The 24,034-nt window shown below is 38.5% G+C and overlaps 1 protein-coding gene across 12 annotated transcripts in view; it reads left to right on the top strand.

The window, feature by feature from the left end:
* The window catches only part of DOCK3 (dedicator of cytokinesis 3), a 504,793-nt gene that overhangs the window by 435,425 nt on the left and 45,334 nt on the right, over positions 1 to 24,034 (top strand). For 10 of the 12 annotated variants that reach the window (XM_038566315.1, XM_038566318.1, XM_038566317.1 and 7 more), the window contains 7 exons: positions 2,109 to 2,255; positions 4,170 to 4,268; positions 13,933 to 14,027; positions 16,196 to 16,271; positions 16,795 to 16,895; positions 17,156 to 17,214; positions 19,369 to 19,517. In XM_038566315.1, the coding sequence (XP_038422243.1) occupies positions 2,109 to 2,255; positions 4,170 to 4,268; positions 13,933 to 14,027; positions 16,196 to 16,271; positions 16,795 to 16,895; positions 17,156 to 17,214; positions 19,369 to 19,517 (726 nt within the window). The remainder of the gene's footprint in view (positions 1 to 2,108; positions 2,256 to 4,169; positions 4,269 to 13,932; positions 14,028 to 16,195; positions 16,272 to 16,794; positions 16,896 to 17,155; positions 17,215 to 19,368; positions 19,518 to 24,034) is intronic. The other 2 variants (XM_038566316.1, XM_038566321.1) reach the window with 2 other exon arrangements.

The raw sequence follows: 24,034 nt of genomic DNA, 5'->3' as shown, positions 1-24,034 counted from the left end.
GTTCCTGGGAGTATTCTGAGGATACTCAGGCACAAGCACAGGGAGGTAGGCCCAGGCTGAGAGGCAGCTTGCTCATTCAGACTTTTCTGTCAGCTTCCTAGCAGCTTGATTCCACCCATATGGCATTCCTATACCATGCCAGATGAGGTCAGGATGTACGAGAGATAATTGTTGCCCGCAGGAGCTCTGAGCCTCATGGATGGGAGAATTGCACTTTAAAGATGAGGTTGCAACTAGTAATGCTTTTGTCTATTTTCTTTCCTCTTTACTTTTTATTTTAAAAAGAGTTCTGTGGTGGGAGGGGAGGGAAGGAAGGAAAGACATGTATTAGGCATGAATAAGGGTAGGAATCTATTTTAATGATATTTATTTTATACATATTATAGTAGAAGAAATGCATATTAGAGAAAGTTTGTAAACTAGGGAAGTATAAAGAGAGAAATCAAGAACAAGAATGAGTTTTTTATTACAACATTGTACTAAGCTGAAATAAAGTTTCTGGAGAATAAAATTTCAACCACATTTAAAATGAAGGCCAGAAGCCAGGTGATAAGAATGTACAAGGTTAGGCTATCCATGTAGAGCAGGAGAAGTCCTGAAAGAAAAGAGCGTGATTGCTTTGAGCAGGATTAGGGACCCAATAGGGTGCTCTGGTTCTAGACTTAAAGTGCCATCTGGTGTCAGGGGCCTCACTTGGCAGAGTGCCTACGGTGGTTGTAGTGGCCCTATTGTTTGCTCTTGGCTCCAGGCAAGGCTTGGCAGCTCTCCTTCCCACTGGGCCTCAGAGAGGCAACTCTAGACACATAAGGTCTTTTAGCAGCCCAAGGTCAGACTTGAGGAGGTTGGAGGCTTATTGCTAAAGGAAGGAGAGAAATTAAAGGGAGAAAATAAAGGACGGGAGAGGAATGGAAGAGGAATGGAAACAGGTAAAAGCCTGAAGGGAATGGTCTGGTTCTATTTGTGGGGCTAGAGAGTTGGGTGCAATTAGTAGCTTACAACTAGTCAGACATCACACTGTTACTCCAAATCAGAGTGTTACAGTCACTTCAGCAGATGAGAAAGAGGACTTTGGCCCCAGGAGCTCCTCACATTTTTCATGTGGACTAGGGCACAATATAATTACATTGAATGAATGGGTTGGGGTGGAATTTAAGCTCCATGAGAGTAGCAATACTATCTTTGTTGTTTACCTCTGTATACTCAGGTTCACAAATGGTGACTGGCACATGGTAAAGGCTTAATAAATAATGGATTGGTAGATGGATCGACAGATGGACATTTATACCAGTAATAATATTAAGAGGCTAGAGAAGGGACAATGGGAATCTTTCAGATAAATAAAATCTGATTTGAGATTCAGTGTTGAGAGGCCTGTAAAAGGATAGCACAGACTCTTTCTAAATTTAGAGTGTGGTGGCTGAGAAGCAGAACTTAGTGAGGAGGTATGCTCTGTTGTTTCTGTGAGTCTGCCCAAGAAAGACACATTGAGACCAGAGTCCTTCAGGTGAACTAGGGAACACAAGCAAAAATGCTGAGGAGCTAGAAGTGAGATGCAGCCATATCTGAGCAGCAGTTGGGGCCAGCAAAGCTTGAGATCACCTAAGGAGAAAATCCTGAGGAGAAAACAATCATCTTAAAGACTGAGATACTTCTATGTGCATTAGCAGTTGTGTTAGCAATAGTGAAGGTGCTACTACCACACCCTATGGCGTGAACACTTTACCATTTTCTCACAGTGTTAGCAGTGTTGTGCTTTTTCCTGATTTTTCTATGGAAACCAAAGAAAACATGTAACTCAGGACGGTCACTTCTGTCCTGTATATTGTGATTAATGTATCTACTTGAGGTTCAGAACTGTGGGTGTCAGGTGGTGCTGGGTTAGGCGAAGGCCCTGGCCACCATACCAGGGCAACAGAGGCAGGTTCGCCTCACCTTCTCTCAGAGCTGTTGTCCAGGTTCCTTGACACTGCATGCTAGTGAGGCCGGAGCTCAGTGTTAAGAATCCAGTCAGAAGACCACTCCTGACGTCGCTGACTTAGTAAGTGCTGCCAGCTGTGTGTCAGCCTGGCCTGGGTGCTAACGGTGTGCTCTCTCGCTGCTCGCTCCAGGAGGCAGATGTCATGGAGGAGGTAGAAATGATGGTGGAGAGCCTCCTGGACGTGCTCTTGCAGACTCTGCTCACCATCATGAGCAAATCGCACGCTCAGGAGGCGGTAAGAGGGCAGCGGTGCCCGCAGTGCACAGCCGAGATCACTGTTAGTAACTAACATTCAGGTTTTCTTGCTTTCTTTTCTAACCTGGGGCTCCTCCACACCAACCCCCACCTCCTCATTGCACCACCTCCATCTCCACCTCCCTTCCTGCATGGTTGTCAGCATGCTGCCTTCTTCCCTTTTTGCACCTGGTTCCCATCTCCACTCTGAAAGCTCTAGGTTCATAGTCCCAGAAATTTACTATAGAGTTGATGCAGGGAATGCTTCTTGTCCTGTTTCTCTGCACACTGTCTCTGTTGGCCTTTGCTTTTATGCCAACTCATTTTCTATTGTGTAGAATGGAGCAGAGATGTAGTAAGAGATTGAAGGTGAAAAATAGACTTTTCCTTACAGGAGCAGGTTCTCCTAAATGTTGTGCACTAGCAGAATAATCTTCTTAGAATTAGGTTGTATCTACAGATTAGTTGTTTTTGTCTACAATGTTTGTATCCAAATATCTAGCATCCGGAAAACTGTGATGAGGTAGAGTTGCACTGATTTTACTGGACAGAAGAGAAGTGGCCTGCAGAGGCTTCTCAGAAGAGGCAGAGAGACAGCCCCCACTCCTGTACCCAGAGTGGACTTCTTAACCCTGATGTTAGAACTCCATTAACAGATTGCATGGATTCTTCCAGTTGGCAGGTGGGAGATTACAGTGATTTCTTTGAAGTGAGTCCTCTGTGGGAGTAAGCCAAGCTCCAGCATGCTAGAGAGAGCAGAGAGCAGACATGTGTTCTGAAGCACTGGGTTTAGAAAGAATGTCTGTTCCCTTGGGAGCTCCTATTGAGGGCACTCTGGCTGCAGGTAAAAACAATTGTGCCCTGCTATGTCCTGGTAACCTGTCCTATCCAACAACCACACAGTGCTTGCTGTGAGCCAAACTCTACTCTGTACCCTTTCATTTAGCAATATTAAATCACATAGATGTAGTGAAGATGATAATAACTGCATAATTTACCAAGCACACCTTTATGTACTGGACTTGTCCACTGAGAAGCTTTATATATATTCATTCCTCTGACCCTCATAACAAATCTATGAATTATGGCTTATTATGCCCATTTCTCAGATAAAACTGTGGTTCATATACATGTATATATATTCTGTGTATACATATGCTATAATAATTTTGTGTGTGTAGAAATTCTTTGAGAGACAATAAAATCTATTGTAAAATTTCCATGAGTTTAAAAACACTTGGTCAGCTGCCCCATGACAGAAATTGCCATAGGATGGTGAAAATCTTGAAGTCCTTAAAACAAGATTTTCTTCCATGTTACTGCAGTTGGAACTTAAAGAAATTTTAAAGATTCATTTTTTTATCCTCAGATTTTTTTCTTATCTTAAAGCCCCTAACGTCTTCTCATAAAGGTCAGTTTTGACTCCTCTGGTTTCCAGAAAGCTATGTTGACCTACTGTGTTCCATCTTCCTGGTCCAGTAACCATATATAAGCTCTGGGAGGTCCCCAAGAGATCCTTGTAGAAGGGCTACTCCAACCCAGTATGATGGGAAGAGCCCAAATTCTGCCCAGAAAAGGCCAAGTACCCTGTTCTGAAGAACCCCTTTAGGACCTCAGTGTGGTGGCCTGGAAATATATAGTGACAATGGACTGTTTAGCCAGAAATTTCCTAGGAGAAAAATCTAGACTCTCTGTCTCACTTTGCAGTACTTCTTTGTTACAGGTTAAGGTTTTTCCATTAGCCCCATGCTGCAGAGGTCTTATTAAAACTCCCAAGCCCTTCAGACCTCTCTTTAGCAGAAAAGAAAACTCATTCTCAGGGCCAGAGTCCTCCCCTTCCCTTTCATGATCATTGGGGCCATTTCAGACCCTTCCTTCTCTCCTTGCCCTCTGTGGATTGGGGAAACACAGCCCTTGTGACTAGCTGTGCTGAGTGGTTTTTTTGGTTGATCCCCAGGGTGAGTATGTGTCCTGCCTTCTTTCACTGCTCCGCCAGATGTGTGACACCCATTACCAGCACCTCCTGGACAACTTCCAGAGCAAAGATGAACTCAAGGTGGGCAACAAACCTATCTCAAAACTGACTTTTGAGGAAAGGATGCATGCAGCTAAGACTCTCCAAGGGCTTTCCTCCTACCAGGGGGCAAGTGCAAGTGATCAGGACTGCCTAGGGTGAAGGGTTCACCAGCCCCCTTTACAACTGGGGATGTATGTGCTCCCAGAAGCTAAAAGCCAGCAATGTTCTTAGACAGATTCTATTTTTTTAATTTTTTATATTTTTAGACAGATTCTAGTAACACTAGCAAGTCTTCCCTGACTCCTAGCAGTCCTATGACTATTTGCCTCAGTGAGAGGCTGCTCTAGGTCGTAGTAGTCATCCACAAACCAGAACTCTTCCCTTTCTTATTGACTCAACAGTCACCTTATATTTTGCCCCTGCAAACCAGACTTTGCTGTTTAATAGCTATAATTATAATAATGATGATGACTTTTCTTCATTAGCATGTATTTCTGGAAGTGCCCTATAGAAAGCAAAAGTGAGCAGTGCCCATTGGCTACCAGATTCAGGATCTAGACCACTGGGGCAGATAGTGCAGAAAAATGGGCCCATGATCCACAAAACAGAAGAACATTCCCAAGCTTCATGTGGTATTAGCTGTTGACAAACTTCTGGGGCTTGTCTTTGCTTTAGAATGCCCTACTCAATTCATCCCTGGATAAACAAACTATTGCAAATTTTAGTGGTATGCTCTGCCTCTATTCAGAACCAAGTCATTTGCATTTCATAGTAATGCATTACCCTTTTTTCATTTTTATGACCTTTATTAATCATATTGTATCAGTTAATAAGTATTATGTGTCACTTTCTAGTATCTGGTCTTGCCTGCCTTTCCACAGACATGGAGCTCTGCAGATTGTTGTCATTAACTCGTTTCAGTAAGGTCAGACTGTCTTCTTGGAGGGATGAGTTGACAGCCCTTGAAGTGAACCAAAAGTTAGCCAGAGACCAAAGCAGTGCTTGAGCTGGGTTGTAGAGCCTGAAAATCCAGTGTTAGCTATTCTAGATTATTTTCATCCTTTGTGTTTTCTACTAACTGATTCACAATCAGAAGCTTAGGCTGTCATCATTCTCTTACTTTTTATTTACAAGTTTATTTTTATAACAGCAATATGTATACATATTTTTTATTGTAAATTTATTCTTCATTTATTGAAAGCCTGCTATATGTAAGCATTATACCCAGACCTTATGGGTTTTTAAATTTTAATTCTAGTATAGTTTAATATACAGTGAATATGTATACATACTCTTAAAAGCCAAAAGCATGTTACAAAGCTTATAACATGAAATGGTTGTTCCCTGGTTCAGCCTCATATCAAGTTTCTATTCTCCAAAAAGCAGTCACTTTGAATAGCAAAAGCTGTTCTTTAAACTTCTACTGCCATTTTAAATTTTAACTGGTAGTTATTATCTATTTTCGTATTCCCATGGAAAATGAGAGTGACTCTCCTGTATCATTCCTCTCTCACACACAAGTCTTTCCTCTCATTCTTCCAATATAGTTTGCATACATTTTTGTTTAAATCGGCAATCGACTTCTTTATTACAGCTAGGTAAATACTGTGGCAGGCCAGCTGCTACACTATTACACTTCCTTTCTTATAAAACTTATTGGTTTTTTCCTGGAATTATTTGCCTCTTTTGTTATTTGCACATTTTTTGTTTTCTTTTGATTTTCAAATCTGGCTAGGATTTCTTCTTTTCCCTTTCTGTAATAAACCTCTTCTTCCAGCTTTCCCCAAGATCAGATCTGTCAGATACTGTCCAGTCACTTTTTCTTTTCCTAGAAACTTGCCCTGTTTTTATTTATTTCAGTCTCTAACTTTCATGTTAGAGACTTTCCTCCTACTAGAGACTTTTTTTTCGTTGTTCCTTTTTTTAAATATAAATTTATTTTTTATTGGTGTTCAATTTGCCAACATACAGAGTAACACCCAGTGCTCATCCCGTCAAGTGGCCCCCTCAGTGCCCGTCACCCATTCACCCCCACCCCCCGCCCTCCTCCCCCTCCACCACCCCTAGTTCGTTTCCCAGAGTTAGGAGTCTTTATGTTCTGTCTCCCTTCTGATATTTCCCACACATTTCTTCTCCCTTCCCTTATATTCCCTTTCACTATTATTTATATTCCCCAAAAGAATGAGAACATATAATGTTTGTCCTTCTCCGATTGACTTATTTCACTCAGCATAATACCCTCCAGTTCCATCCACATTGAAGCAAATGGTGGGTATTTGTCATTTCTAATGGCTGAGTAATATTCCATTGTATACATAAACCACATCTTCTTTATCCATTCATCTTTTGAATATTAGTCTATGTCTAAAGTGAGGCACTCTGGTGCTAATGAGAAGTGCTTTGTGTATGTGTATCTGTGTGCAGGCCTTCCCTGTAGCTGACTGAAAAAAGTCTGATCAGAGCCTCCTCTAATCTCTGTATCAACTAGTCTGTGCTCTTGGACTTGTCTGTTTCCTGAGAAAAAGAATCCTTTTCCCTTCCTAGGAATGGAATAGCCTACCAATATTTTGGGATCAAATAGCAAAAAGAGGCTGGGAACCTTCCAGCTCAGCAGGTGAACTTTCTCTCAATGCCTATTTTCATTTTGGTATCTCAGCCCTTACCTGTTGCTATATCCTTGAGAACAGATCCTCAGTGATCAACTACTCCAGAAAGCAGCCCTCAGTCTTCTGACAGGATGGGGAAAGCCTGGTCACCCAAGGACATGAGATGAGAAGAGATGACAGAAGAGGTCTTGGGAGACTGTAAATCAGTCTTCCTGTTTTCAGCCTTCATATCCCAGTCCCACAGAGGTACTTAGTGATGCCTGCAGTTTCTGAGATTCTTGCTTCCTGTTGCTGTCACTTCCCAAGGCTGTTGGCTATCATCTTTCTCAAGTATATTAAGTCAGTACATACAAGCTTTCAAAATGTATTCACCTCAAAAAAAAAAATGTATTCACCTCTTCTCATTACTGTGTTCTTATTTCCTGTTTCCTTTGTCTCTGTGGGTATATATTTATTACTTGACTGTCATTTTAGAGGATTTGAGCTGAAACAGATGAGGGACATATGCAGTCCACCACACCAAATATAGAGTTCAGCACATTTATTCTTTTTTTATCACAGCATTATTGATATATAATTTGCATACCATAAAATTTACACTTTTAAACGGTACAATTCAGTGTCTCTGATTATATCCATCTTAAAAGACTTCTCACAAAATAACAAGATCAAGTTAATAATTTATAACTTCCCACAAAGAAAAGCCCAAGAGCATATGGCTTAATTGGTGCATGCTACCAGATTTTTAAAGAAGAATTAATACCAATCCTTTACAAGCTCTCATAAAAAATAGAAGAGGAGAGAACGCTTCCCAACTCATTTTATGAGGTCCATATTACCCTGACATGAAAACGAAAGGCAGACATCACAAGAAAAGCAAACTATAAATCAATATCCCTTATAAACATATAAGTGCAGCATACTAGCAAACTGAATCCAGGAACGTAGTAAAAGAAGTATACACCATGATTATGTGGGATTGATCCCAGAAGTGCAAGATTTGCTTAACATGCGGTAATTAATCAACATAATACACCATTAAATAGAATAAAAGACAAAAACAAGACCATCATAATGAATATTTTAAAAAAACATTTTTTTAAATCCATCCACCAAACTTTCATGATAAAAATCATTCAAAAACTAGAAATAGAAAGGAATTTCTTTAGATTGATAAAGGGCATCTATGAAAAATTATTAACATCATAGTTAATAACAAAAGACTGAATGCTTTCCTCTTAAGATCAGAAACAAGAGAAAGACAGATAGCTGGTCTAGCCACTTACACTCATTATATTAGAGGATCTAGCTGGAGCAATTTGGCACGAAGTTGGACAGGAAGAAGTAAAACTATTTATATCCTCAGATGACATGATTTTGAATACAGAAAATCCTAAGACATTCATAAAAACACTATTGGAAGTAATAAGTTCAGCAAATTTTCACAATATATAATTAATATACAAAAATCAATTATATTTCTTGGCAATATTCCTTCCTTCAAAAAGGAAATTAAGAGGAAAATTCCATTTATAATAGTATAAAAACACAAAATAGATAGGAAAGGAAATTTAAAAAGACCTAAATAAGTGGAAAGACACCCCATGTTAATAGATAGGAAAACTTAATATTATTAAGAGGACAGTACTTCACAGAGTGATCGACAGGTTTGATACAAGACCTCTCAAAGTTTCAGCTGCCTTTTTGTAGATATTGACAATCTGATCTTTAATTCATAGAGGAATGAAAGGGACTCAGAATAGCCAAACAATCTTGAAAAAGAAAAAATTGGAGGATTCACACTTCTAGTTTCAAAACTTACGAAATAATGGTAATCAGAATTGGTGCTTGCATAAAAATAGACATAAAGATCAATGGAATTGGATTGAGAGTCTAGAAATAAACCTTTATATTTACACTCAGTTGATTTTCATAATATTATCAAGACAATACAAAGAGTAAAGAAGTCTTTTCAGCAAATGATGAACAACTTAATATCTAACCTCTACCTTATACCATATGAAAAAAACAGCTGGAAAGGGATTGTAGACCTAAATGTAAGAGCTAAACTATAAACCTCTTAGAAGGAAACAAAAGTGTATCTTAAAAAAAAAAAGTGTATCTTTATGTCCCTTGATTTAGCAATGATTTCTTAGTTATGACACCGAAAGCACAAGCAAGAAAAGAAAAAATCGATGTTAGATTTCATCAAAATTACTATATTTCAAAGGATGCCAACAAGAAAGTGAAGACAACTCACAGAATGGAAGAAAATATTGGCAAATCATGTATCTAATAAAGAACTTGCATGAAAAATATATAAATAACTCTTACAACTCAAGAATGAAAAAGCAACTTGGTTTAAGAATGGGCAAAGTACTCCTAACTCTGGGAAACGAACTAGGGGTGGTGGAAGGGGAGGAGGGCGGGGGGTGGGGGTGAGTGGGTGACGGGCACTAAGGGGGCCACTTGACGGGATGAGCACTGGGTGTTATTCTATATGTTGGTAAATTGAACACCAATAAAAATTATTTTATTAAAAAAAGAATGGGCAAAGTATTTTAATAGACATTTCCCCAAAGAAGATACATAAACAGTCAAAACACACATGAAAAGATGCTCAACATCATTAGTCATTAGGGAAATGAAAATCAAAACTGCAATAAGATACCACTTCACACTGAAAGTGGATATCATCAAAAAGACAAATATTCGTACTAATTCTAGTTTAAATATTTGGTGGAATTCACCAGTGAAGCCATCTGGTCATGCACTTTTCTTTGTGTGAAGATTTTAAATTATTAATTTGATCTCTTCACTTATGATAGGTCTCTTCAGATTTTGTTTAGTTTTAAATGAATTTTGATTGTATCTTTCTAAGAATCTGTCCATTTCATCTAAGTTATATAATTTGTTGGCATACATTTGTTTATAGTAGTCCCTTATAATCCTTTCTGGTTCTCTAACATTGGTAATTATTCCCTTCTTTCATCCCTAATTTTAGTAATTGAGTCATCTTTCTCGCTTTTGTTTTTCTTTTTTTTTTTTTTTTCTTGGTTTCTCAATTTTGTTGATCTTTTCAAAGAACCTATTTTTGGTTTTATTTTTTCCTCTATTTTTCTATCTCTGTATCACTTATTATTCCCTTCCTTCTGCTTGCTTTATGTTTAGTTTGCTCTTCTTTCTCTAGTTTCTTAAGGCATAAATTAAGTTATTGATTTGTGACCTCACTCTCTTTAATGTAGGCACTAAAGCTGTAAGTTTTAGCTTCATCCCATACATTTTGATTTGGTGTATTTTCATTTTTATTATTCTCAAAGTATTCCTGTTTTACTTATGCTTTGTTTTTTGACCATTGGTTACCTGGGATATATTGTTTAATTCACATATTTTTTTTACTTTTCCAAATTTCCTTGTGTTATTGATTTCTAACTCACTTCCATAATGGTTGGAAAACATGCTTTATATGAGTTTTAGTTCTTTTAAAATATAGTGAGGCTTTCTTTTGGACTAGCATCACGTCTGTCCTAGAGAAGAAAATGCATATATCCTTCTATGTATATCCTGCTACTGTTAAGGAGTGTCATATAGATGTTAAGTCTAGTTAGTTTATAGTATTTTTTAAGATTTCTTCTTCCTTGCTGATCTTCTATTTAGTTTTTTCTATACACAATTGAAAGTAGTATATTGGAGCCTCCAGCTATCATTGTTGAATTGTCTATTTTTCCTTCCTTTTAATTCTGTCAGGTTTTGCTTTATGTGTTTGAGGTTCTATTTTAAATGCATATGTGTTTATAATTAAGTCTTTCAGACATATTGGCTCTTTTGTCATAAAATGTCCCTTTTTGGTCTCTAATGACACTTTTTGTTAAAGTCTCTATTGTTTAAAATAGCCACACCAGTTCTATTTTGGGTGCATTTTTCATCATATATATTTCCTATCCTTTTACTTTTGATGTATTTATGTCTTTGAATCTAAAGTTATGTATCTTGTAGACCACATACAATTGGATCATGTGTATTTTTTTCCATCTTCCCATCTCTGCCTTTTGATTAGAATGTTTAATCCATTTATAATTAATATAATTACCAATAAGTTAGGATTTACACCTACCATTTTGCTGTTTTAAATCTGTCTTATATCTTCTTTCTTCCTCTATTTCTCTATTTCTGCCTTCTTTTATGTTTAATATTTTTAATTCCTTCATTGTTTCTGTTAGTGTATTTTTATAGTTATTTTCTTAGTAATTGCCCTGGGAATTATAATTAACATCTCAAAACAATCTACCAATTTCATTTAATAGTACACAAAAACTTCACTCCACTAAAGCTCCAATCCTTTCTCCCTTTTTTTGCTGTCTCTATCATATAAATTACATATTTATACCTTATAATCTCATCAACATAATTTTATAGTTATTGCTCTATGCAGTTGCCTTGTAAATCAAATAGGAAAAGAGTTACAAACTTACCTATATATTATCTTCTATATTTACCTGTAGAGCCATTTTTCCTAGTACTTTTTCTTTTTTCATATGGATTCAAGTTACTGTCTAGTGTCCTTTTATTTAAGTCTGAGACTCCCTTTAGTATTTCTTTTAGAGCAGTTCTATTAATAACAAATTCTCACAGTATTTTTTAAATCTGAGAATGTTTTAATTTCTTCTTCATTTTTTAATGATAGTTTTGCTGGATTTAAGATTCTTTATCGACATTATGTCAGTACTTTGAATATGGTATTCCACCACCTTTTGGCCTCCATCATATCTGCTTGTATGTCACCTATTATTATTGAGAATAATTTGTACATGATAAATTATTTTTCTCCTCTTGCTTTCAAGATTCTCTTTTTTATTTTTGACAATTGATAGTTTGACTATGTCTGTTTGTAAATTTCTTTGATTTTTTTTTCCTATTTGGAGTTCGTCGAACTATTTAGATGTGTAGATTAAAGGTTTTTTTCAAGTTTGAGAAGTTTTTAACCAATGTTTCTTCAAATATTTCTTCAAAATCTCTTCCTCTTTTTCTCTCATCTCTTTTTGACACTCCTATTATAATGTTTTTATACTTGGTGGTATCCCACAGGTCTCATGTTGTTTGTTTTTCTTCATTTTCTTTCTATTCCTCTGGATAATCTGACGTATCTTTTAAATTTGCTGCTTCTTTCTTCTGTCAGTTCAAAACTGTTGTTGAGCCCCTCTAGCAAGATTTACATTTCACTTATGGTGCTTTTAAAGTCTAAAATTTCTATATGATGCTTTTAAAATGATTTCTATCTATTCTATTGATATTCTCTATATGTTGAGATATTGTTCTTGTATTTCCCTTTAATTCTTTAGGCATGATTTCCTTTAATTCTGTGAGCATATTTAAAACATCTACTTTAAAGTTTTTTTCCCCAATAAGTCCAACATTTGAGCTACCTCAAGTAAAGTTTCTGTTGACTTCTTTTTTCCTGTGTATGGGTCATACTTCCATATTTAACTTCTTATCTTATAATTTTTTGTTAAAAACTGGACAATTTAAATAATTCAGCAACTCTGGAAATTATATCCCCCCCACCACATCCCAGGGGTTTTTACGTTTTATTGTTTTGTTGTTGTTATTAATATATATTTGGTTGCTTGTTTAGTGACTTTCTTGGACTAATTCTACAATGTCTATATTCTTTGTTGTGTCCAGCCACTGAGATCTTCTTTCTGTTAGCTCAGTGGTCAGCTAATACCTGGACAGAAATTTTCTAAAATGTCTTAAGTCAATAAGTCTTTGATACTTTGCTGAATGTCTGTATGTGTGTGTTGGGGCTCACCTTCAGTGCTCCAACAGCTTATATTACTGCCTTAGCTTTCACGTCCTGCTTTACAAAGAGCCTCAAAATCAGCCAGGATAAGAGATTACGCTTCTCAGGTCTTTCCTGGGAATATGCACAGCCCTAAACATGTGTGTGGACTTCTAGGTACCAAGGAGTATGTCAGAGCTTTTCAAAGTTCCCTAGAGATATCCCATTCCCCAGATTTTTCTTTTAATTCTTTTGGCAGTTTTCTTGATGCCCTAACAATATGGCTGCTTCATACGGCTAGAATCTTAAATTATTATGGCTGATTTTTTTTCCCATAAATACTCTAGGTAAAAAGCCTTCACTGAGTGAGCTCTGGGTCAGATCAAATAAGCCCTCTGAATGGAGACTTCCCAGGTTTCTGCCAGACAGATAGAAAAGTAGCAGTTTGGGGCGGGAGTTTTTTCAGGAGCTCACTACCACTGTGGTTGTGCAGTTGCTTATTTTCAAGGATACCATAGAGGTAGGAAGAGGATACCATAGAGGTAGGAAGAGGAAGAGTAATGAGACAAGCTAAAGTGCAACAAAGTTCACTATTTCTATTGAAATTCAACTATTTTTCTTGAATAACACTCCTTGGATTGTTTACAAATCTTTGCTTAACCTGACTTTGCCAGTATTCTCATTACTTCAATGAAGGAGCACATTATGGAGGTCTTTACTCTGCCATTCCTAAAATGCTTCTCCTGTCAATGTGTTCTTAACATCCAAGAAAGCAGGTTAAGATTTTATTTATTTATTTTAGAGAGAGAGCGCGCATGCAAGTGGGGGGAGGGGCAGAGAGAGAGAAGCAGAAACCAGGCTGAGCATGGAGCTCAATCTCAGGATCCTGAGATCATGACCTGAGCCAAAAATCAAGAGTTAGACACCTAACCGAGCCACCCCGGCACCCGCGCCAAAAGACAGGTTCTTATAGTCAGGTGCTCAAGGGTCATGGCCCAAATAAAGAGACTCACAAACCCAGTTGGATACCAGTTCTGCTGGCCTGTAGCCTTCTCTACACTTTGGGTTTTAGCTACTGGGCTTGGGGTATAGAACTGGCTCTGTTCTACCCAGTTTGGGTCTGCTCCCACCTGGCCTGATAGAGTGCCTAGATCTCACTTTCATGTAGGCCTCTAAAAAAAATAACTCACAACGGAAACCAGAATCTAACCCACTAGTCCCATCCATTCTCCTGGTCTAGAGGTCAGGAGAGCCCTGTAAAGGAAATGCATGCTATAGTGGTAGTGGTGTCTCACATCAGATTTTCCTGCTGGATCAGGAATTCCTGCTGAAGATTTTCTGTGTCTTCCGGAACCTGATGAAGATGAGTGTCTTCCCTCGGGACTGGATGGTGATGAGACTTCTTACAAGCAAGTGAGTGTGGAAGGGGCCTGCACCCAGCATCAACAGAGCTATTCTCAGACTAAGGAGAGAGTATGTATGTGCGTGTGTATATGTGTGGCAGAGAGAGAAAGCAAGACAGAGATCATTGTGAAGGCCATGGGGGCAGAGAAGACAGGGTAAATTTGAAAAATATTTGGAAGCATAATCAGATGGACACGACCATTTACCATAAGTTCAAGAAGACGAAAGTGTTAAAGGTAGTTCAAAATGGAGCCTTAAGTGCCTGACAGAGATGTCATGGTCAGGACAGAAAAGGAATGTAAAGAATGTGAAATAATAATACCTAAAGAAGGATCCTCCTTGAGGGAGGCCTGTTCCATGGACCACTGGCCTCTGTTGCTCTATAGTTTCAGGTAGTTATCCCAAGACCTCCTCTTGATTTGACTTCTGTTGTCTGCCAGACACTATCTGCCTCCCATAGCTAGTGCTAATTACCCACCCGAAAACTGGCTGTAAGGCTCTGACCACTTCTGACTCCAGCAACATAATTCACTCTTAGACTGCCCCCAAATTGCCTGTTCCATTCATATTTCTAGCCTAATTGGCAAACCAGATGGGTGATGCAGGTAGCATAGTAGTGGTTCATCAGGTCTCCCTCTACTCTGGAGAAGGCCATTTGGCCTCCACTCGCTAACCTGCTGCCTTCTCCCACTGATCAGCTTTCTTTCTCTTTCTTTATTTCTCTCTTTCTCTCTTTCTCTCTTCCTTTCTTTCTTTCTTTCTTTCTTTCTTTCTTTCTTTTTCTTTCTTTCTCTCTCTCTCTCTCTCTCTCTCTCTCTCTCTCTCTCTCTCAGAGAGAGTGGAGGAAGAGGGACAGAGGGAGAGGAAGAGAGAGAATCCCAAGCAGACTCCATGCCCAGCACAGAACCCAATGTAGGGCTTGATCTCACAACTGAGATCATGACCTGAGCTGAAATCAAAAGTCAGATGCTTTTGTAAATTATCATGGTTTTCTGCATTAAAATGGCCATTTCTGGAAAAAAAAAAAAAAAGAGTCAGATGCTTAACTGACTGAGCCACCCAGGCACCCTGATCTGCTTTTTATGTCAGCATTATGCAGAACGTAGTGATATTACTTATGTTAGATTTGTTAGCAAGCTATCACCATGATCATTCCACTTTGTACCTTTTATATAAAGGGCACTTTTTTCTTTTTTCAAAACTGCAAACATTTTATACAGAATGCAAGAATGGTTATAAACAAAGTTGCATACATATTTTCTCAAATAGTGGATTTTCCATTTGACTCCCTCTTGTTTCTTTATTTTTTCCCCCCTCTTGTTTCTATCTCTTAGCTCTTCTCAGCGCACTCAGGGCCCTGAGCCCATCCTACAGGAACAGCCTCTTCTTCCAAGGCTTTTACCCTTCAAATTTGTCACCTCCTCTGCCAGTAAACTAGGCTCTCTGTTTTTGCCTTGCCAGTAGACTAGGCACTGTTTTTGCCTTGCCCCTCTTCTGCACCAAAGCCAGAGTGCTCAGTGTTCCTTTGCCAGGCACCCAAGGCAATCAAACCCTTCTCTGCCTGTCCCACTTCATTTCCTTTCTACTTGAACCTCGGCTCCAGCAAGCCAGCCTCCCATTGCTCCTTATGTATACCCAGGTTAAAATTGAGGAACTAATATTCTAGACCAAAGACTGAAAACAAGTAACTTATAGATAAAAATAATACTATGTGACAACAATAGGGATTTAATCATTATAAGCCCTTATTATCAAGTAAAATAATAAAATTATACTCTAAGCCCTCTGGAAGCCCATAATATACATTCATTACCCAGAAGTCCTCAAAATACTAGAATCCCTCTTTGAACTAGAAGAAATCTTAAAGAACCAACTAATTCCTCCTATCCCCTCTTATAGGCAGGGAAACTGGGGCCCAGACAGAAGTTGTGCCAAAGCCAGATAATGGCAAAACCAAGCCTAGAACCCACTGATGTTCTTTCTATCCTGTACTGCCAACTATGGGGCATTTCTCCAAGATCAGTTTTCTGTGAGGTTCGTGCCATCTATCTCTATAGTCATATCTTATATGAGAGCAAGTTGTACTCAAGATGTTTACTCATAGGTCATAGATGCTAAGTTATTGGACACTATTGTTAGTCTTTTAACCCTGCCAATGCCTTGTTCCCTTACTGCAGTATTATCGTCACTACTGTCCAGTACCTGTCTTCTGCACTGCACAAGAATTTCACAGAGACAGACTTTGACTTTAAGGTAGGAGCTCCTGAAATCCATCACTATCTTTGTAATAACACTAGGATGCCAGAAAACAAGCTCACTATTTTTGTTTTGTTTTTACTAAAATAAAAATAAAACCATTCTATTTTGCTAACAATTCTTCAGGTCAGGAATTTCAGAAGGACTGCTAGGTGTCGGATGGGTGGCTAAGAGCTGGGGCAAGCTGACTGATTTTTGCTTTATTAAAATATTTGTAAAGTATTGAACCACTTCCAAGTTTGAGAGTGACTAGGATATAACCTAAGAGCCCCCCTGTTGGAGGTACTGGGAGCCAGACAACCAGGAGTAGGCTTTCTAGCCCAGAATCAACACTACTGGTTTCAAGGAGTCAAGAAAGAAAAAAAAAAGTTCTGTTTGCAAAGATACTTGAAAAGGAGAAAAAAAATCAAGATTTAAAATTGTGAAATGAATTCTCTGTTACATCCATATATTTAGAATTTCTCTTTGCAAGGTTAAGGACTCAGGCTGTCACATGTTTTCTGTTTCTCTGTCTCTCTAGGTGTGGAATTCTTATTTTAGCCTGGCAGTTCTGTTCATAAATCAGCCAAGCCTTCAGCTAGAAATCATCACTTCAGCCAAGAGGAAGAAGATTCTAGATAAGTAAGACATATGTCTCTTCTTCACCTCCCTATCACATGCCCAGATGGGGTTATGTTTAAGTGAGAGGCTCCTCAGAAGTCCACAAGGTTCTCACTGGGTAGCTTCCCAGGGAGCCAAGTGTGAGAGTTCAGTTGACAGCCAAATGACTCAGTATTGGGAGGAAGCATTAGAAACAGAAGTGCTAGCCTTATTGTATTTTGTGGCCCTGCCTTCCTGAACTTTCTTCCACTGAAAGCTGGCTTCACTGTTACTATTTCCAGGTATGGGGACATGCGTGTGATGATGGCTTATGAACTGTTCAGCATGTGGCAGAATTTGGGTAGGTCTTTTCTCCCTATTTTTTCCTTCCACATATTGCATAGCCAAATAAAAAGTGACAAGACTAACAAATTCCCCCAGATTTATGAATACTAACTCAGACCCAAGAGACCTTTACATATCTTTAATGTAACACCTCAGCTAGGTGGCATAGCACACATGCACAGAGCTCTTGGCAAAGAGAGGCCGAGAAGCAAGACCCCAGTAACACATATGCACACTCCTTTTTTTGAGAACTGAAGTCAAAAAGAGAAGAATATAAAGGCTCTTGGAGTTTTTCCCAGCTTAAGGACTCATGCTGGTAAGATCCTTTGTGCTATCCCACTCCAGATGTTGCAGGTTCAGAAGCATAGATCTTTTTTTAATTTTAATTCCAATATAATTACCATACAGTGTTGTGTTAGTTTCAAGTATACAATATAGTGATTTTGCAATTCTATACATTACTCAGTGTTTATCATGATAGGTGTATAGAAGCATAGATATTGGAAATACTCAGCAAATGAGCAAGGGCAGCTATTCATTTTCATAAATATTGAAACACTTTTGGTGTCTCTGGTATTAAGACCATGCAGATCAGGTTTCTGCCACCAATTACATGATGATTGCACACAAGAAGGGAATTGTAGCCCCTAGGTGAAATTGATTTTATCCCGCTTTCTTTTGGCAGTTTCTATTTGTAGCTTCTCTAATATCCAGTGCTTTTGATCTGAAATTGTCAGTGTTTGATAGAATCCTTGGATTGCCCCAGTGACTAGGAGAGCCATCCTTTGGTATATAGGCTTCTAAGTGGCCTCTCAGGATGCTAGAGAGGCCATTATACTTCCTATTACTCTTCAACTGAGATCATGATTCTGAGGCCTTAGGAATGATGGGCATAAAATTTTACTTTTCCATTAACCATCTCAATCACTAACCCTGGAAGCAGCAAACAAGGTATGAGGCATCCCTGCCAGTTAACACTAAGGCTTCCCTCCATGAATGAAGATACATTTAACCAAGGCTTTCCAGCCTCAGTATTCCTACATCCTTCATCCAGCATAGTCAGGGTATAGATTTTAATCCTCAACCTGACATTCATATTCCCAGGAACACAAGGTACTAACAAACCGTACCAAATACTGAGATTGGAATATGTAGAGTCAGCCTCAGGGCTAACATTTGCTCCTTAGATAGGCTTTCACAATGGAGGAAATAAAAATAGATGCCAAGTTTGCCTGATAAAGCCATTCCTGCTTCATTTTGGTTTTTGGTGCAAATGGAATTTTCTGGTCCTCAAGAACTGATTTTACTTTGGCTGGAGCAATCATTACAAGGCCCGCAGTTTGTCCTCTTTATAGTTTCTGAAGGACTGAAAGCAGAGCTCTTAGAAGATGGCTCATTCTATTTCACCACTACTAGGAAGAGGAAAGTTCTATCCCACAGTCCTCTGAACTAGCCCTGGCCTCTAGAAATATGCCTCAGATTACAGGCCAGTCACAGGGAAACCTGCATTACCCACTTCCTATGGAAAGACCTCATAAGAACATTGGAGGATATGCTGAGCTGGCCTGGGTAGATGTAGTGCTACCATCAAAAATGCAATGGGAAGACAAGGGGCAGGGATGGGGAGGATCACAGACAGTCCCTGAACTATTCTGTCCTATTAGGGCTGTGCAGGAGGCTCCTGCTAACTAAGGAGAAAACCTCTTGGGCATACATGAGCACAGGCAGTGAAGAGGCTCATGAATTTTAGGCCTATAGCTGCTAGACCAGAGGTAGAACCCCCAAGGATAGTGTTTAAGCAGAAATATATGGATTTTTCTTGCTAAATAAACCCTGAGCAGGACAATCTGAAACTATCATAGGGTTATTCAAAAATCCTTTTCTGTCTAACGTAATGAATTCTGTCCCTTGACCTCGGAATGATTTTCAGATAGTTTACTGAGCCTTCCATGAATTCTTTGGAAAGGCAGTTTGTGCCTATTGAACATTTGTTTTAGCTGGGCTAGGCCAGTTTTACCTATGAATTCTCAGAAAGCCATAGGGAAGAGCTTGCTTTGTTCTCAGATGCTTCCAGGGCAGTTGAAAGTAAATACTGTGGCCCTACTTGGGAAGCTTCTGTAGAAGGAGCAAAGAAAGCATAAACTAATATCTATTGGGTTTTGTTATTCAGGTGAACATAAGATCCACTTTATTCCGGGAATGATTGGTCCTTTTCTGGGCGTGACACTGGTCCCACAGCCAGAAGTGCGGAATATCATGATTCCCATCTTTCATGACATGATGGACTGGGAGCAGAGGAAAAACGGCAACTTCAAGCAGGTAAGACAAATGCCTGACAGTATTCTGGGTGCTCTCCTCTGCATGGACCCCTTCTGTCCAGGCAGATGATCCAAATGGCCAGACCATGGTTCCAGTGGGAATGGGCCAGAGCTTGGCCATCTTGAATCCTATTCAGGGGTTTTCCCTTACTTGCTAGCCAGAATTGATTTATAGATTTTCTTTATGAAGTTAGAGGTCAGAAAGAATCAGAGGAAAGGAATGAGCATCATATGAAAGAAACTTTCTGTTCAAGGAGAGAATGGCTGAGACTGTAACCTCCCAGCTTCATTCAGGAGAGGGCCCTGGAAGCATGTTGTCCTTCCTCTCTGGTGCATGATCTGGGCATTTCTAAGACTAGAGCCGAGACCAGATGACTTCATAGCTCAGGGTAGCCCAGAATTACACAGACCCCTACAGAGAGAGGTGGGTTCAGGAGGTGTAAGCCCTTAGCTTTTGACTAAGTAGCTTCAAGCTGTCCCTCTGTGCAGACCTTCTGCTACCTCTAAGGTAAAGGAGATGCCCCTTCCTTTCTCTGTGTAGCTCTAGAAGATAGACCTAGAATCAGTAGGGATCAGTGTCAGGAAAAGTGATTTTATCTAATAAAAGAAATAACTTGCTAGTAACAGGAGCTGTCCAGTGTAAGCTGGCCTGCTTTAGGAGATGAGGAATTCTTTGCTGGTGATTCTCAAGCAGAAGTTCCCAGGAGGCCTCTAAGAAATTTCTGTATCAGATTGGGGACTGTACCAGTTCCCCACTAAGTTCCCTCCCAACCCTGTGACTCTGAGTTAAAGCAGTGATCTTAAAGTGAGTGATTATAACAGTAAGAAACAGCAAACAATAATTTTTTAATTCTTATTTATTTTTAAATTTACAAAGAGTAAAACTCATTCTTTGTGATTCACAGTTCTCCAAGTTTTGGCAAGCATATAGGCATGTGACCACCACCACAACCAAGATTTCCTAAATTCCTAAAAGTTCCATCTTGCTACCTTTTTGTAGTCAGACCTTCCCCCTGTCCTTAACCTATGGCAACCCTTGATCTGTTCTCCACCACTGTAGGTGGGCCTTTTCCAGAAGGTCGTGTGAGTGGAATCGTGTACCCTGTAGCCTTTTGAGACTGGTTTCTTTCACTCAGCATAATGCTATCAAGAGATTCATCCATGCTGTTGCACATGTCAGTTTTTCTATGGCTGAGTAGTATTCCATTGCAGTTTATTTACCATCTAAAAGACATTTGCATTATTTCCACTTTTTGTTGACTACGAATAAAGCTGCTTAAAAAACATTTCTTTACAGGTTTTTACATAAATATAAACTTTCATTTTTCTTAGGTAGATATCTAGGAATAGGATTGTTGGATGTTGTGGTAAATATATGTTTAATTTTATGAGGTGCTATCAAATTTTATTCCAAAGTGGCTATACCATTTCCCAACAACATTGTATGAGAGTTCTAGTTGATCAATATGCTCACCAGAATTCAGTATTATCTCTCTGCATGTTTATTTTAGCCATTCTTTTTTAAAGATGTATGTGTTTATTTTAGAGAGAGAGTGTGTGTATGTGAGTGGAGGGAGGGGCAAAGGGAGAGGGAAAGAGAAAGAATCCTCAAGCAGACTCTCTCTGCTGAGTGCAGAGCCCAATAGAGGGCTCGATCCCAGGACCCTGAGATCATAACCCTAGCTGAAACCAAGAGTCAGACGCTTAACCAACTGAGCCACCCAGGTGCCCCTATTTTAGCCATTCTAATAGGCATATAGATGTATATCATGGTGGTTTAATTTCCATTCATTTAATGATTAACGATGTTGAGCATCTTTTAATATTTTTGTTTACCATATTTATACTTTCTTTGGTGAAATTATTATGCAAAACTTGTGTTCATTTTTAATTGGGTTATATGTTTTCTTATCGTTGAATTTTGGGAGTTCTTTATGTAACCTGGGTGTCAGTCTTTTGTTGAATATATGTTTTACAAATATTTCCTCCCAGTCTTTAGCTTGTCTTCTCATTTACATCAAACAGTGTCTTTTATAGAACAAAATTTTTTAATTCTTATGCAGTCCAGTTTATCAGTAATTTTCTTCTATAGATCATACTTTTGGAATCATATCTGAGAACCCTTTGCCTAACCCAGGACCACAAATTTTTTTCTCCTGTGTTTCTTCTAGAGGTTATATAATTTTATATCTAGATCTATTACCTATTTTGAGGTAACATTTGTATAAGATGTGAAGTAGGGATCAAGACTCTTTTTTTTTTTTCTTTTTCCACTTGGATGTCCAATACCTTTTATTGAAAGAAAAGACTATATCAAAAATCAGTTGACCATATGTGTGCAGTTCTCTTTCTGGACTTACTAGTCCATTGATCTGTGTCTTATCTTTTACCATTACCACACTCTCTTGGTTATGGTAGCTTTATAGTTAGCCTTAAAATCAAGTGGTGTAAATCCTCCAAGTTCGTTCTTTTTTTTCCCCAATGTTTTCTTAGCTATTCTAGTTCCTTTAACTATAAGTCTCAGAATTAGCATGTCAACATCTGCAGAACTTCTTGCTGGAATTTTGATTGAGAGTACATTGTAATCTATAGATCACATTGGAAAGAACTGCTATCTTAGTAATACTTAATACTTCTAGTCAATGAAGGCAATGTATCTCCATTTTTTTAGATATTCTTTTATTTTTTTCACTAATGTTTTATAGTTTCTGTATACATATCTTATACATGTTGTTAGATTTATATGTATTTCCTATTTTTGGTGTTATTATAAATTATTCTGATTTTTAAATTTTATTTTTCAGTTTGTTGCTAGTACATAGAAATGCAGTTGTTTTATATATTAATATTATTTCCTGCACCTTTGCTAAACTCACTTCTACTTCCAGAAGGTTTTTGGAAATTCTTTGGGATTTTCTATTAGATAATCATATCACCTTCAAACAGAGACAGTTTTGTTTCTTCCTTTCTAATCTGTATGTTTCTTATTTTCTCTTCTTATATTTTCTTTTAGAGAGAGAATGTGTGCAGGTGCAAATGGAGGTGTAGGGGTAGAAGGAGAGGGAGAGAGGGAATGTTATACAGGCTCCACACCCAGTGCAGAGCCTGATGCAAGGCTTGATCTCACAGCCCTGAGATCATGACCTGAGCTGAAATCAAAAGTCAGACACTTAACCGAATGAACCATGCAGACACCCCTTATTTTTTTTTTCTTACCTCATTGCACTGGCTAAGACCTCTGGTCTGGTGTTAAATAAGAGTAATGAGAGTGGACAACCTTGCTTTGCTCTTTATCTTTGGGGAAAGCATTTGGTATTTCACTATTAAGTATGATGCTAGCTCTAGGTTTTTTATAGATGCTCTTTATCATGGGTAAATAGTATTTAACATAAAAATCCATTTGGGGAGCATGCAGCTCTAATGCCTTTATATTTTGGGGAAATAATAACTTCAAACAAAAAAAAAACTGTTGCTTTTCTGTGTTGTCACAGCCTTCTAATTGTGCAAAATTCACAACTGCCTGATGAGAGAACCTAGTTACCAAGAAGTAGATGGCATTGCAGAGCTGCACCATGGATCATCTGAGTCTGTTAAAAGAGGGGCTAGGCTGCATTCCTCCATTACTACTCCTGAATAAAGAAGGTTAGCTTTGTGGAAGACTAAGTTGGAACTCCTTTGTCTCACACTTTAAGACTCAGCTGTTAAGCTGTGTTCTTTCACTCATTAAGACTGTTGTTCAGTGTCTGAGTGGTTTAGTAGTTAGGAGTCCAACTCTTGATTTCAGTTCATGATCTCAGGGTTGTGAGACCAAGTCCCATGTTGGGCTACATTCTGGGCATGGAGCCTGCTTAAGATTCTCTCTCTTCCTTTCCCTCTGGCCTCGCCCTCCCCCGAAAAAGACTGTTTTGAATAATTGATATCTAGCAAGCCATGTAAACCTTGTTGTCCCTGGTTAGAAAAATCCTGCTGCTGCTTCCCTATCAAATATTTTAACAGAGTGGTCTACTCTTTGCATCCCCCTTTTTCTGCTTCTGACCCTCCTCCTATCTGTTCAGTGTAGTGTGTATTATGTACCCACTTCTGTTGAAGCTGCTGTCTTCAAGATCACCCGTTACCTTCTAATCATCAATTTTCAGTGACTTTTTGTCTTGATTCCAATTTTGCTTTCCACAGCTTTGGCTCTGTTAACTATTCCCTTACTTCTTCCCACCTACTAAAAATATTTCTTTTACTTATAAAACCAGTAGTTATTTAATGTAGAAAAATTTAAATTATAAATAAGCTATAATGAAAAAATGTAATCCATAATCCTACTAATTAGTAACTTGGGTAGTGGGGTGTGGTATGTCTTTTTTAGACATTTTCCATACATTGAGGTTTTGAAGTTAAAAAAAAAAAGTGTATTTTGTTTCAGGAACCATTGTGTCTATTGAGTTTTCATCTCCCTTTTAGTAGTACTTTGTCATCACTGTCTGTTCCAGTCAGTTAATGCTTCTTGGTACTGCAATGTCAGTTTAG

The sequence above is a fragment of the Canis lupus genome, chromosome 20 (assembly GCF_011100685.1).
Source record: "Canis lupus familiaris isolate Mischka breed German Shepherd chromosome 20, alternate assembly UU_Cfam_GSD_1.0, whole genome shotgun sequence".
NCBI classification, from domain to species: Eukaryota; Metazoa; Chordata; class Mammalia; order Carnivora; family Canidae; genus Canis; species Canis lupus.
Note: the sequence above shows the minus strand (reverse complement) of the source record. Positions and strands in the feature narration are given on the sequence as shown.